Source organism: Rhinichthys klamathensis, unplaced genomic scaffold (assembly GCF_029890125.1).
Source record: "Rhinichthys klamathensis goyatoka isolate OS25496 unplaced genomic scaffold, OSU_Roscu_1.1 h1tg000011l_1, whole genome shotgun sequence".
Lineage (NCBI taxonomy): Eukaryota > Metazoa > Chordata > Actinopteri > Cypriniformes > Leuciscidae > Rhinichthys > Rhinichthys klamathensis.
Genome location: NW_026606564.1, coordinates 1,176,445 through 1,190,980, shown reverse-complemented (window position 1 = coordinate 1,190,980; position 14,536 = coordinate 1,176,445). Strand labels below are relative to the sequence as shown.

Below are 14,536 nucleotides of genomic sequence, written 5' to 3'. Positions count from 1 at the left end.
GGTTCAGTCCACTGGTAAAATTCCGAGAATTACGAGCTGCGTCTTCTCAGAAGAGTTCTTCCAAGAACTGTCTTCGCCGGACTCTTCCAAGAAAAACACACCAGGTGACTCTTTTCTATCTAGCAAAAGGTCTAGACTAAACAACAGACGCTCTAGAGAAACGAGCTGTTTCTACAGTTAATTTTATATTGTTTTAAACCAGACTACTTTCTTGTATTTAGACGTGTCGAGTTAATTACGCAACTCCACTGTTGTCGGCCTAATTGCGTGTAAACTAATCTTATTCGTCTCATATGTCAGTTTCAATCTGTTACATTAAATTCAGTGATGTTCGGTAGATTTAGAAAGCTCACTCGGGAGTGTATGATAACGACAGGTTTACGCAACTTTATATGGGTGGGAAACTAAGTTTATTGCCTAGAGTAGACAGTCTGTGTGGTGATAAAACAGCAGACATACATGTTCAATTATGTCATAATCACTGTATTTCTAGAATATTTTTTTTACAGGTTTTCTCTGAATTTGTCATGTGATTATATGCTGGTGAAGTCTCAAAATGATCCATTTAATGGAAAATGTAATAAATGGTCAATGGTTAATTGTCAGCACGCGAACATAATTATTTGATGTTCTGTTACGATTGCGTCAGCTTTCAGCTTTCAGATTATTTACTGTATGTGTACTGCAATCTCTATTTCACTGAACATTCATGTATCAATCCGAAACCCCTGGTGTTTAACTTACTCTAAACACCTGTAACCAGTGCATAACTCATTTGGCTTTTATTTGTATACCGTCATAACATTTAATAAACCGTCAATATACCACGAGGTTTGATTAATACCAACATGCACCTTCGCTGTTCAACAAGTGTCAGTGACGGGAACAACTTCATGCTTGCATCATGCTGGTGTCTTAAATCATACAGCCTATGCTCACTATAGAGTGATGTTTGTCGTAATGCTACATTTCTGAAAATGCTATAAAATGCTTAAAGACGTAGTTATGGCGATACAGTGATATAAAAGCATAAATAATGCCGTTTAAGATTGTTTGCCCCTGTGATGGCCAGTCATGCTGTATAGGTAAGCAGCTCACTAGGATTCGTCTACACACTTTGCCATCGGTCTCTCAAGTGAAGTGCGTTTAGCTAATATGAAAGTCTGAATAGAGTAGTTTCGGGAGAGTTAAAATATTTGAAAGAATGTATGTGTCCTGTTTTTCACTAAAGAGCTAACTAAAATCAAATTAAATAAACAAACTCAAAGCAAACGATGACTACAGGGACACAATCACGAACTGTTATACATTTCACAAGGTATATTTACAAAATATGTTTAGGCTTAATGTGAAAGTTGGTCATACCTTCAGTTTGCAACTGTAACTCTGTGGACATCTAGTGTTCATCTGACTAAACTGGCTCGTCTTCAGTTTTGACGGGAAGATTTTATATAGCTTATTAGATATAACATTACCACTGACATTCAAATGTAAAAATGTTATGGTGTGATTTAGTTTTTTTATTATTATTATTTATTTATTTATTTTAGATAGAGATGTATTCTTTTTTGCAAATGTTTTACTATATTTTGAACTATTTCTGTGCAGGTGAACAAAATGTCAAGTGCAGCAGACGGCTGCGTTAAATTCACTCGCCATGCCGGTGACGTGCTGTTCAACTTCAACCGGCTCCGCAGCAGAAACATCCTGACTGATGTCACCATTGTGGTCGGTGGGCAGCAATTCCAGGCCCATAAGACAGTTCTGATGGCATGCAGGTCAGTGCCATGATTTGAAATAACAAATATTTGGCATGATGCACAGTAAGTGACATCTGTATTCCATCTTATCTTTTCCCAGCGGCCTCTTCTACTCCATGTTTGCAGACACTCATAAGAGCAACTTGAGCTTCATAAGTTTAGATCCAAAGGTGGACCCCGATGGCTTCGCCATACTGCTGGAGTTCATGTATACGTCTTGCCTCACTCTTAAAGATAACTTCATTATTGCCACCCTCAACACAGCCACATACCTACAGATGGACCATGTGATGGACACATGCCAGAGGTATATAGACTCCAGGTGAGTGCTTACAACGTCACAAAAACATTCAAGCACAGACTAGAGAAGATAGTCTGTTCAAAGGCATGTGATTTGTAACTGGACCAATGGTATAATGCTCATTTTTGTCTGTTAAATTATTCTACTTAATATTTGATTCATTCATTCATTAAAAAGCAATTCACTTTATTATGATGAATTTGTTTTTAATTTCTATATATCGAAATTCAAATTCTATTCAGATAGATAGATGGAAATTGGACTTGTTGAAAATGGTATAAAAGTTTTGCAAACCAATATGAAACCAACACAAATACGAAGATCACAGAACTTGACACAAATGTTTTAAATGAGATTTACAATTTCTTTATCTTGGACTGAATCACTGACTCAACTTCTACTGTTTTTCTCAAAGGGGCTTGTGTGTGAAGCAGACCAGAGCGGAGATGCTGGTTAATCACGGCTGTTTAACTCCCTTCATCCTCCGAGATGCCCTGAACAGCCAATCCAGTGTGAACCTCAGCACTTACGGTCCCCCCAACCTGCACTACGCAGTCAGCACTTCCACAGAGAGCCCAACTCGCTTCTACAGACATCTACCTCTCCCGCTGGAGACCTCCAACACCCCGAACCCCCTCAGGCAGATGCCCAAGACCGGCGTAATAGCCCTTCAACAGCACTCCACCAGGACCATGACTAATGCAGGGGAAGAGAGGACCCGTCCATCTGTGCTCTTTCGTTCAGCTCGAGCTGAAGCGGAGGGAGACCGCAAGGCTCCGATTCTGCACTCAGAGGTGGAGAACAGCAGCGGTCCCGAGAGCCCTCTCAGATCAGACTGCCAACCCAACTCCCCTGCAGAGTCCAGCAGCTGCAGTCGAGGGGCGGCGTCTCCTCCCAGCTCCATCACTCACCCGAAGGCCCACAACTGGAAGAAGTACAAGTTCATCGTGCTGAACTCCACCGATGGAGCGACTGACGGCAGCTCACTGACTCCGTCCCACGTAGTTGCAGAATCCACCAACAAGAACTTTGAGGAGCAACTCATCACGGATAGAAGGTCAGTGTGGCGAAAGTCTTGGATGCCAGCGCAAGCATTAGCATCTGACGCAGTGTTTGTAAACGTGGTGTCATGTGTTTGCAGATCTGCAGACGATTGCATCAAAAAAGAGGAGCGTGGCTCTTCACTTCCCAACACTTTGACAGAGGAGAGCAGCTTGAGACCCACAGGACCTGGTGAATGCACTTGTTTTCTACATTTTGAAATGTTTCTGGGCATAAACAGCATTTATACATGGGTTGAAATTTGGGTTAAAAGACATTCATATTTTGGAAGCATGTGTCAGTCAGAATGGTCAGATTAAATTAACTTTTTGTTTTTTCATAATCTAGGGTGGAATAGGTTGTCATGTCAGATTTGGCTTCTTCTCTTAGCCATTTTTGGGGGGAGATGATAACTATAATAATGAGAATCATTTATTAATATTTAGGAATAGTACATTGGATGTGAAATGTAATATATTACCTAAATATTATTATTATTATTAACTATTTATAAATCTTTGGGCCCCCAGTCTGTTTCTGAGTTTTATATATGTAATATGAAATGTTAATTGAAATATAAAAATATTTTAGTAGTTAAGGATAATATTTATTATGGTGCTGTCAAATCGATTAATCATGATTAATCGCATCTAACATAAAAGCTTTTGTTTATATAATATATGTGTGGATATATATTATTATATTTTAATATATATTATGTATGTTTGTGTATATGTATATTTATACATGCACATATATATATAAATGTAATAATATATATACGCACATATATCAACAAAAGCTTTTATGTTAGATGCGATGTGACAGCACTAATTTATTAATATTTATGCATTTGACATATTAGTGATGTATATATGCAATGTCTATTTAAATATTACAATAGTTAAAAATAATAATATGCATTCATATTTAGGCATTACATTTTATGTTTGTTATATATATTTGTGATTAAATACCTATTTCAATATTAAAATGTTTAAATGTTTTATATAATATAATCATATTTAGCAGCATATGCATGAATGTGAAAGATACAGCAGTACTGCCATTACTACAGCCAACAACTACGCCTGCTATTCTTAAATGTTGTGGATAAAAGTCTTTTGGCATCTTATTGACGCCGCCTAGATCATTAGTATCATAACAGATGTAGATATAGATATATATCGGATACTGAAGTCACAGTCTGAACAAACAGATCTGATTTCATCACTAAAAACCTGAAATGTGTGCAGTGTGGACAAAGGCTAATAACTGTTTTGCTTGTCTTGGCAGAGAGGGACAGACTCTATTGTAGCGAGTGCGAGTCCAAGAGCGAATCTGACGCAGAGAAGCCACAGTGGCTGCAGGACGGAAAACCATACAAGTGTGACCGCTGCCAAGCCATGTTCCGCTATAAAGGAAACCTAGCTAGCCACAAGTCCGTCCACACAGGTAAACAAACAAAGAATATTCTTCAGCGACGCTCTCTAAAACCTGTGTGTTGCCGTGTGAACATTCTCCAAATGGTTTATAATTACAGGAGAGAAACCGTACCGCTGCAACGTATGTGGAGCTCAGTTCAACAGGCCTGCCAATCTGAAGACACACTCACGGATCCACTCTGGGGAAAAACCGTACAAATGTGAAACCTGCGGCTCTCGCTTTGTCCAGGTAATAACAAACTCCCAGACCGTTTCTGTAGAGAAGCCTTCGTGTCAATCTGAGGCGCTTTATCTTCTTCTTTCTGCTTTCCCAGGTGGCTCATCTGAGGGCTCACGTACTGATCCACACTGGAGAGAAACCGTACCCGTGTGACATCTGCGGCACACGCTTCCGCCACCTGCAGACGCTGAAGAGCCACTTACGGATACACACGGGCGAGAAGCCTTATCATGTGAGCACTTTCTCATCATCAACAAACACTTCAAACGTTGATAAACACAGTGCAGAGTAGCTGCCAACTGAATATTAGCAGTACAGTTTGAAATGTCGCGTTTTATAGTATAGTTTGAAACTGTTTGTAGATGTTGCAATGTCTAATATTTAAAACTATTGAAGACGAAGAATGAGGGTTCCTGTGCATCTGACCTCAGGTGCCGTCAAAATAAAAGTCCGACACTTAGCAGCCAAACAACACAAACTATGGAAGACCATTTCGGCCACATAAGAAAAAAAAATCATGCTTTGGTAATACAGAAAATCTGACTTTAAAAGTCATAATTATGACATACTAAGTATAAAGTCTTACTAGTGTTAGTTAATAAATACTAAAAGTCTTAGCATACTATTATTATATTTAGTTGAAATGATGAAATGACTGTCTTAATTATGACTTTTGACTTTTCATAAAAAGTATGTCAATCTTAGTATACTTAGATTAATCCGATCATTTCAACTTTTTATGTCAGTCATGATTAACTTATGATTACATTATTTAGTATGTCATAGTTTTGAAATTTTCTGAGTCAGAATTTCGATTTTTCATCTCAAATATGAAAAATTTTCAACTTTTTATCAATTATAATGGTAACACTTTACAATAAGGTTTCATTAGTTAACTACTTTAGTTAACATGAACTAAGAATGAACTACCTCTACAGCATTTATTAATCTTAGTTCATGTTAATTTAAACATTTACTTATACATTATTCAAATCAAAAGTTTGTTAACATTAGTTAATGGAGTTAATATGAACATTTTTATTAACAAAGATTAATAAATACTGTAACAAATGTATTGCTCTTTGTTAGTTCTGTTAGTTAATACATTAATTTTAACAAACGAGTCCTTATTGTAAAAAAAAAAAAATTCTTATGTGGTGGAAATGGGCTTCCAATGTTAATGGCTGATGCTGATAATTAAAACATAGCAAATATTGGCCGAGGCGATATATATCGGTTGACCACTAGTTTCTTCACGTCCTCATTGAATGTCAACTTAAAACCGAAGAAGCATTTAATGTCCTAATGAAATGGTCCTGGCTTCTGATTTCAGTGTGAGAACTGTGACCTGCACTTCCGTCACAAGAGTCAGCTGCGTCTGCATCTGCGGCAGAAGCACGGTGCCGTCACCAACACCAAGATCCAGCACCGCAGAAGCAGAACAGACCTGCCCGTCGGCTCCCTCGCGACCTCTTGAGAAAACCTCGAACTGTTCAGAGACTCCACAAAAACCTTTTCAAGTAAAGCTATGCTGAAGGAGACCGGATCCTTTACTGGTACTGCCACAAGAAAAGCTATCAGAAAATACAGACGCTGATACTGCATGGATCTTTGTGATGCCAATGTTTACTCGTATGGTGAAGTTACATATTATTTCTGAAATATGAAGGACCTAGTGCACCAGCACGTTCTGGTTCACACTTCATGATTTCAGCCGGGTCTCATGATGGTTTAAGATTTTAATAATTATGTAAATACTGACTTCCAAGCATTGTACTTAAGTTCTTGTCAATACACACTGCAAATTCTTAGTGTAAGAACATAATTTTATCTCTATTTATTTTTTTAAGAATGCTATTTCACTCCCCCTCCTGGCAAACTATGCACTGTATATAAAATATACAAGGGGACGATTGGTACAAAAAAAAAACGTTTTATCAATGTGGTACATTTAAAGAAGCTCTGTTTGTCTAATTATATTGTATTTACATGTGTTTGTACAGTTGTTTTGGTACTAGAGGGCAAAATGTCCTTGCAATTAAATATTTGATACCAAACAAATGAGTGCAAAGTGGTTTCATCTTTGTGATGTCAAGTTAACTGAAGTTTCTTGATAGACAAATAATCATCAGTATTTCATTACACTTATACATCAACCTGGTCAAGCTCATAAAAAAAAGAACACAAATGATCAACTTCGAAAAGAAAACTTTTAGTAATATTGTGAAATATTACTACTTAAAATAACTGTTTTCTATCTTAATATATTTTTACAATATAATGTATTGCTGTGATGGGAATTTTCAGCATCATGATTCCAGTCTTCAGTGTCTCATGATCCTTCAGAAATCATTCTAATATGATGATTTGATGCTCAAGAAACATTCATTATTATCAATATAAAAAACTGCTTACTATTTGTAAAAAAAAAAATCAATTTCTTTTAAAAAACATACTTCAGACTTTTTTAACGGTAGTATGTTAATAATAAAAGTATTACAAAGTTATGAATTACAAATGTTTTGTGACATTGTAGAAATAATAATAACTTATTTAGTTACCAGGAATTAACAAACTTAAAAGCAATAGTTTAAAGGTACACTAACGTCCCTCTAACAGTAAAATAACAAAACTATGTATTTTGCGGGAGAACAACATTATTTTAGTTGTGCTTCGGCTCTGCGTGACTGTGCGGATGAAAATGACCCATCACAGTAGATCTTATAATGCTTTACCATGAACTCTGTTAAAGAGCTACATATGGCAATCTGTTCAATAAAATACCATACTCACCTGTTGAGTAATAGAAGTGCATTCAAGTGCTATCTCCGTGTTTTTACAACATTTCAAATCCCTCAGGTCTCGCCATCTCCAAAAAGCCAAGCCATTTTGATTCGTTTTATTACAAGCTCTGTTGCATTCTCTTTTTGCCAGCAATTTCGCGTTTTATTTTTAACGCGTGATTCCCAGAGGTTGAAGATTTAGCTGCTCCATATGTCAAACTTTCTCACTCGTTGTACAACTATGGAAGGCCAAGAGAGTCAAAAACACGTGAATTTCAACGCGTATTTTACGCGTGAAATACACGTGACACAATCAACGCGTATTTCACGCGTTGATATTTGAAATACACGTAAATACGCGTTAAAAATCCGTTCGAACGGGTCAGTGTCATTGGCTGCTGAAGACTTGGGTCTAACCATTTCTGTGAGCTTAGAGGGGTGTACGTCCCTTTCATAGACTTTGGGTGTTTCTCAAAACCAAGAATGCAAAGAACGGACTTGTGTTCTTGGGGAGAACGCTCTTGCTAGTTGTTCTTGGAAGAATGAACTCACAAGGTGACGAGCTCACAGAACGCTGCTGACAGTTTGAGACGATGTGTTCTTGCTGGTATTGCGCAATAATACCCCCGCACAGACACCGTCTGCAGTACCCAAACATAACGAGAATTATTGACGATAACAGCCAGGCTGCAATGGTCTCTTGACTGTGGGGTAAAACGAATCGGTTACCTAACGTAACCTCGGTTCTCTCTAGATGAGGGAACGAGTATTGCGTAAGCTAGCTTACGCTGCGGGAAAGATTCATCTTTGCTGAGAATTTGAAGCCAAAAAATTATTTCATAATTTGTATCCATTGACAACGCAGTTCCTCTGCGGCAGACCTTGAGCAGGCTAGCTAGCGGCTCATTGGTTCGCTCAGAGAGAACTGCTTAAGCCTATGGGAGAGCGGGGCTGAACCCGCTGCCAATGAGAAGCGCCCGCGCGCTCATTGCGTCATGGCCCGCCAGAATGGGCGTGGCTATGCTGTATATAACAGTCTCTCCCAGGCTTATATGTTGATTTATTTCAGCGTGAAGCGAAACGCTAGTAGCGCAAGCACGGCCGGGAACGCAATACTCGTTCCCTCATCTAGAGAGAACCGAGGTTACGTTAGGTAACCGATTCGTTCTCTTACGAGAGGTTCTCTCGTATTGCGTAAGCTAGCTTACGCTGCGGGAACACCTGGTCAACGCCGTGCGCGCTATGAATCCACTCATGAATCCCGGGGAGATACCGGGGGATTCTTAACGTGGAGTGAATGTAATATGAGGCCGGCAGAGCGGGCACATGAAGTGTATACATAAGCATCTAAGGGGAGCACAAGGGGCGAACCGGTTGTGTGAGGGACTCCCAGTAATGCAGCTTCTTAGGGAGCTGATCGTTAGACGGCTAGTACTTTTGCCTGCAAGGCGGGAACTTCCAAGTTGTAAAATCTGACAAAGGTGGACGGGGAGGCCCATCCCGCGGCCACACAAATGTCATGAATGGAAATTCCACAGGACCATGCCCACGATGAGGCCATGCCTCTAGTGGAGTGAGCCCTGATGCCCAGAGGGCAGGGCAGGCATTTAGATGCGTAAGCAGAGGCAATCGCGTCCACTATCCATCTAGACAGCGTCTGTTTTGAGGCGGCCAGACCCTTGGTGCGCCCCCCAAACGACACGAAAAGCTGCTCAGCGCGTCTGAACGCGGCAGCGCGCGTAGTGTACAATCGCAAGGCCCGCACCGGGCAGAGGAGATTGGCGTCGCGCTCACTATCGGATGAAGGTAGAGCCGATAGGGAAATAATCTGAGCCCTGAACGGGGTACCAATCGCCTTCGGGACATAGCCATGCCTAGGTTTGAGAATGACGACAGAATCATTCGGTCCAAACTCAAGACACGCGGCGCTGGATGAGAGCGCGTGAAGATCCCCCACGCGTTTTACTGAGGACAGAGCCGTCAGAAAAACGGTTTTGAGCGAGAGGTATTTTAGGTCCACAGACTCGAGCGGTTCGAACGGGGGTGCTTTCATAGCTTCGAGAACTATAGAAAGATCCCAGATAGGAACCGAAGGGGGGCGCGGAGGGTTCATCCTCTTAGCTCCCCTGAGGAAGCGGATGACTAACTCGTCTTTGCCCAGGGACTGAACGCGTCGGGGTTCCGCGAACGCCGCGACGGCTGCCACGTAAACCTTGAGAGTGGAGGGGGACCTGCCCTTGTCCAGCATCTCTTGAAGGAAAACAAGCAAAGACGGCACCTCGCACGACCGTGGGTCCAGATTTTTGTCGGTGCACCATTTTGAGAACACAGACCATTTAGACGCATAGAGCCTTCTCGTGGAAGGTGCTCTAGCCTGTATGATAGTGTTTCTTACTCCCTCTGGCAAATCGACGAATAGTCGTTGATCACCCATGCATGGAGCGCCCAGCGCTGTGGATGGGGGTGCCAGATCGTGCCGCGAGCTTGAGAGAGGAGATCTGCTCTGACTGGGATGGGCCACGGGGCTGTCTGTGACAGCTGAGTGAGCTCCGGAACCCAAGTCTGACTCTCCCAGCGCGGGGCTATGAGGAGCACCGAGTGGCGTGTGTCCCTGATCCTCTGAATTACCTGCGGTAGCAGAGCGATCGGAGGGAATGCATAGAGCGGGCGGCGAGGCCATTCCTGGTCTAGCGCGTCCTTGCTCCTTGAAAAAAATATTGGGCAGTGAGCGTTCTCTTCTGACGCGAAGAGGTCCACTTCTGCTCTGCCGAATAGCCGCCACAGTATTTGGACCGTTTGTGTGTTCAGGCACCATTCTCCTGTGGAGATGAGGTTCCTGGACAGTATGTCTGGACCGTCGTTCAGATGGCCCGGCACATGCGTCGCTCTAAACGAGAGCAGGCGGCTCTGAGACCAAACTAGAATGCGGTGTGTCAGCAGGAAGAGATTCCTGGATCTGACACCGCCCTGACGGTTGAGATAGGAGACCACAGCCATGTTGTCTGAACGGATCAGGACGTGGTGTCCCCGAATGAGCGGGAGGAAGCGCGAGAGCGCGTTCTCGACCGCAAGCATTTCCAGACAGTTTATGTGCAAGGGGCTTTTCTGAGTCGACCAATGGCCGAAGGCCGGTGAGCCCTCGCAGACCGCACCCCAACCCGTGTTGGATGCGTCTGTCGAGATGACCTTTCGGCGGGAAAAGGTCCCCATCGTGACGCCTCGCCGAAACCATTCTGCTACTGTCCATGGCTGCAGTGCCGTGAGACATGTCTGCGTAACCCTGATCAGCTGGCGGCCCGTGTTCCACGCGCGGTGGGGTACACGGCTTTTTAACCAGAGCTGAAGCGGGCGCATGTGCAGAAGGCCCAGCTGAAGCACAGCGGAGGCTGAGGCCATGTAACCCAGCATCCTCTGAAAAGTTTTCAGAGGTGTGCGGGTGCCCATCTGAAAAGAGGCGGCTAGTCGCTGAACACTGCGCGCGCTGTGTAGACAGGCGAGCCGTCATTGTGACCGAGTTCAAATCTATTCCTAGGAAGGAAATTGATTGACTGGGTTGAAGGGAGCTCTTTGTCCAGTTGACAGAGAGGCCCAGCGTTTTCAGATGGTCGAGGAGAACTGCGCGGTGCGACAGAAGCTCCGTCCGTGATTGAGCCAAAATCAGCCAGTCGTCCAGATAATTCAATATGCGCAGCCCCTGGCTCCGCAGGGGGGCGCGCGCCGTATCCATACACTTTGTGAAGGTACGGGGCGCCAGGGATAAGCCGAACGGGAGAACGGCGTATTGATACACATGACCCTCGAAGGCGAAACGTAAGAATGGCCTGTGACGGGGATTTATCTGGATCTGAAAATAGGCGTCTTTCAGGTCTAGAGAGATGAACCAGTCCCCCTGGCCCACCTGCGCGAGGAGTTTCCTGATAGTGAGCATCTTGAACGGTCTCTTCATGAGCACTTTGTTCAAAAACCTGAGATCTAAAATCGGTCTGAGGCCGCCGTCTTTCTTGGGAACCAGAAAATAACGGCCGTAAAACCCCGACTCGGTCATAGATGGCGGGACTCTCTCTATAGCGCCCTTTTGCAACAGCGTCGCAATTTCTGAGCGGAGCGTGTTGGCGGCCAGCGGGCTGACAGTAGATTCGAGCCGAGCGCGCGAACGAGGCGGGCGGCGGCGAAACTGTAGCAGATAGCCGTTCTTTATAATGCTTAGGACCCACGGGGAAATGCCTGGAATGGCTTCCCACACTTTGGAGCATGCGGCTAGTGGCCGAATGGCTATATCGCCCTGATTGCTGCACATAGCGGGCTGGACACAGTGTGTGGGCGCGCTTTGAATGTGTGTGGCAACGGGACTTACACTCAGAGAGGAGTCTATGGGCCGTGAAACAGAGCGAGCAGAGAGGGGACACGCGCATGAGCTCGTGGGCGTGTTTATGTTCTCTGATACTAGAGCGGGCTGTGCCCGCTTTATGTGGGGGGCTCTGAGAGAGACACGGGATATGTTATGCTTGTGTGTATGGGTGAACACATGATTGTGGGCACATTTTCTACACAACTGGCATATTTTCTCTTTTTGAGATTTCTCTGGGTAGCCGTAAAAACGGCTTTTTGTCGCTCGCAAGCGGGCTGGGACACCGGCTTGTTTGTGGCGGTAAACACTACAGCAGTCGGCGAAACAACGGGGACTGGCAGAGGGTGAAGCTTTGACGGCGGTCCGGCCGCAGCGGGAGAGCGCCGTCGTTTTCTTAACTGTGCTAGGCAGACTTCTGATGATCAGGCTTCAGCGTGATCTTGGGTCGCGGACCCCGTGGGGGCGGCGGTCTGCGGCGGCTGTCAGAGCGAGAGCGAGGGCGGCCGCCCTGTCTGCGCTGGGCTGTTTGAGTCTGCGGAGGAGGGCGCTGTGGTGGGGCTCTGGCAGGAGGCTCGCGAGAGCGGCCTGCGGAAGAGCTAGTGCGGCGGGGCAGAAACAAATTCATGGCCTGAGTGGCTTTCTGGACCTCGGAAAAGCGATCGACGATCCCCGTGACAGCAGATCCAAAAAGGCCCGTCGGGGAGAGGGGCGCGTTAAGAAACGCGGCGCGCTCAGAATCTCCCATGTCGGCGAGCGTGAGCCATAAGTGTCTCTCGGATACACAAAGGCTGGCCATGCATCTCCCCAGAGCTTGTGCGGCGGCTTTAGTGGCGCGAAGGGCGAGGTCCGTAGCACTTCTCAGATCCGTGACAGCGGAGGGGGGGGTTCTACCGCTCTCGGCCCACTCACGGAGAATATCGCTCTGTCGCACTTGGAGGACAGACATAGAATGCAGCGCCGCGGCGGCCTGACCGGCGGCGGCATAGGCGCGAGCATGAAAGCTCGAGGTCGCTCTGCAAGCTTTCGAAGGAAGCGTGGGGGAAGAGCGCCATCTAGCAGAGGGCGGGCAGAGGTGGGCAGCGACCAAGTCCTCAACGGGCGGCATGGCTGAATAACCTTTTTCGGCGGCTCCGTCCACCGAGCGCAGCGAGGCGGAGATATCGGAGCGGATTCTGGCCGAGAGTGGGGCATTCCAGGACTTCGTCAGCTCTGTGTGAAGTTCAGGCAGGAATGGGGCGGCCCGGTTGCACGCGGGGGTCGAGCGCCGATGAAAAAAGCTGCCGTCCATCCGGTTCGGGGCCTGCTCGGGTGGAGGAGACCACTCGAGACCGAGGCGTTCGACGGCCTGTGAGAGGAGGCGCATTAGTTCCTCCTCTATTCCGGCGCAGATCCCCGCCGACTCTCTCGTGGATCCGAGAGATGACCATTCCTCACTGTCTGACGCGAGCAGTGAACAGGAATCCTTCTCCTCCGCGGCGTCATCGGAAGCGACAGAGCGGCCACTCGGCGGCAACTGTATGTCCGGCTGGGGCGGGGAGGGAGAGCGGGAAGCGGGAGGCGGCGGCCCGCATGGTTCCGCAGGGGGCTCCGGCGGCCTCTGGGCGCGGCGTTTCTTCTTCCGCGGCGAAGAGAGAGGCGGCGCGGGAGCGGATTTAGCCACCAGAAGTCGTGCCCGCAGGGACGACAACGGCAGGCTCTCACAGAAGTCGCATCCTCCATCAGCGAGGGCGAGTTCCGCGTGCTCGAGTCCCAGGCAGAGAGCGCAAATGACATGGCGGTCAGAGCCGCAGGCGAAGCGAGGCATCTTTAAAAAGACGCTCGCGCTCTTTTAGATAATGAGAGAAGGATACAGTCGTCGGATGGCGCTAGCTTGCAGGGCGGCTGAAGGTGGCGAAGACGGGCGGCTTCTTCAGGGTCCAGGGGCTCGCTAGAGTGATGCCTTCTCGACGGCGACGGCTTTTCTCAAGTCAGCAGAAGCATGTAGCTCGCTGAAGATGAAATGAATCAACATATAAGCCTGGGAGAGACTGTTGTGTACACCATAGCCACTCCCATTCTGGTGGGCCATGACGCAATGAGCGCGCGGGCGCTTCTCATTGGCAGCGGGTTCAGCCCCGCTCTCCCATAGGCTTAAGCAGTTCTCTCTGAGCGAACCAATGAGCCGCTAGCTAGCCTGCTCAAGGTCTGCCGCAGAGGAACTGCGTTGTCAATGGATACAAATTATGAAATAATTTTTTGGCTTCAAATTCTCAGCAAAGATGAATCTTTCCCGCAGCGTAAGCTAGCTTACGCAATACGAGAGAACCTCTCGTAAGAGAACGAGTCTGTGAGCAAACTGGCCGGTTGGCTCGATAGCTAACGTTACACCCGCAGGCGCTTATGGAAATTCTCACTTCCGAAAACGTTTGAGCACATTTTCGATTAGCCATAAATTTTCGTAAAAATGCCAATATTTGAAATCTACACAGTTGATTTCTCGCATCAAAAGTTCTCAGAAGTGAATTTAGTGATGAAACAGTGTACGTAATTGTAGAAAAACGAAATACTGTATTGACCTGCCTCTCCTTCCTCGAATGCTGAATTGAATGCTGGGATATTTCTGCCGTCAAGTTCACACAAGTTACCAACCGATGCATCC

General features: G+C 45.6%; 1 protein-coding gene across 2 annotated transcripts; it reads left to right on the top strand.

Moving 5' to 3' along the window:
- On the top strand, positions 1 to 6,828 carry bcl6ab (BCL6A transcription repressor b). Of its 2 annotated transcripts, none has more exons than XM_056263462.1 (9): positions 1 to 104; positions 1,609 to 1,778; positions 1,861 to 2,067; positions 2,477 to 3,118; positions 3,203 to 3,294; positions 4,399 to 4,557; positions 4,646 to 4,776; positions 4,862 to 4,999; positions 6,101 to 6,828. In XM_056263462.1, the coding sequence occupies exons 2-9, from the start codon at positions 1,618 to 1,620 to the stop codon at positions 6,242 to 6,244; spliced, it is 1,674 nt and encodes a 557-aa protein (XP_056119437.1). In that variant the 5' UTR covers positions 1 to 104; positions 1,609 to 1,617; the 3' UTR covers positions 6,245 to 6,828. The 2 variants fall into 2 exon arrangements, with proteins under 2 accessions (XP_056119437.1, XP_056119432.1); XM_056263457.1 differs by having other exon boundaries at positions 1,861 to 2,082.
- Positions 6,829 to 14,536: the final 7,708 nt, after the last annotated feature.

Excerpts from the sequence above, each read along its gene's own strand:
- bcl6ab (XM_056263457.1), top strand. The coding sequence starts at position 1,618 with ATGTCAAGTGCAGCAGACGGCTGCGTTAAATTCACTCGCCATGCCGGT. Across the intron at positions 1,779-1,860 it reads ACAGTTCTGATGGCATGCAG|CGGCCTCTTCTACTCCATGT; the intron begins GTCAGTGCCATG and ends ATCTTTTCCCAG. Across the intron at positions 5,000-6,100 it reads CGGGCGAGAAGCCTTATCAT|TGTGAGAACTGTGACCTGCA; the intron begins GTGAGCACTTTC and ends TTCTGATTTCAG.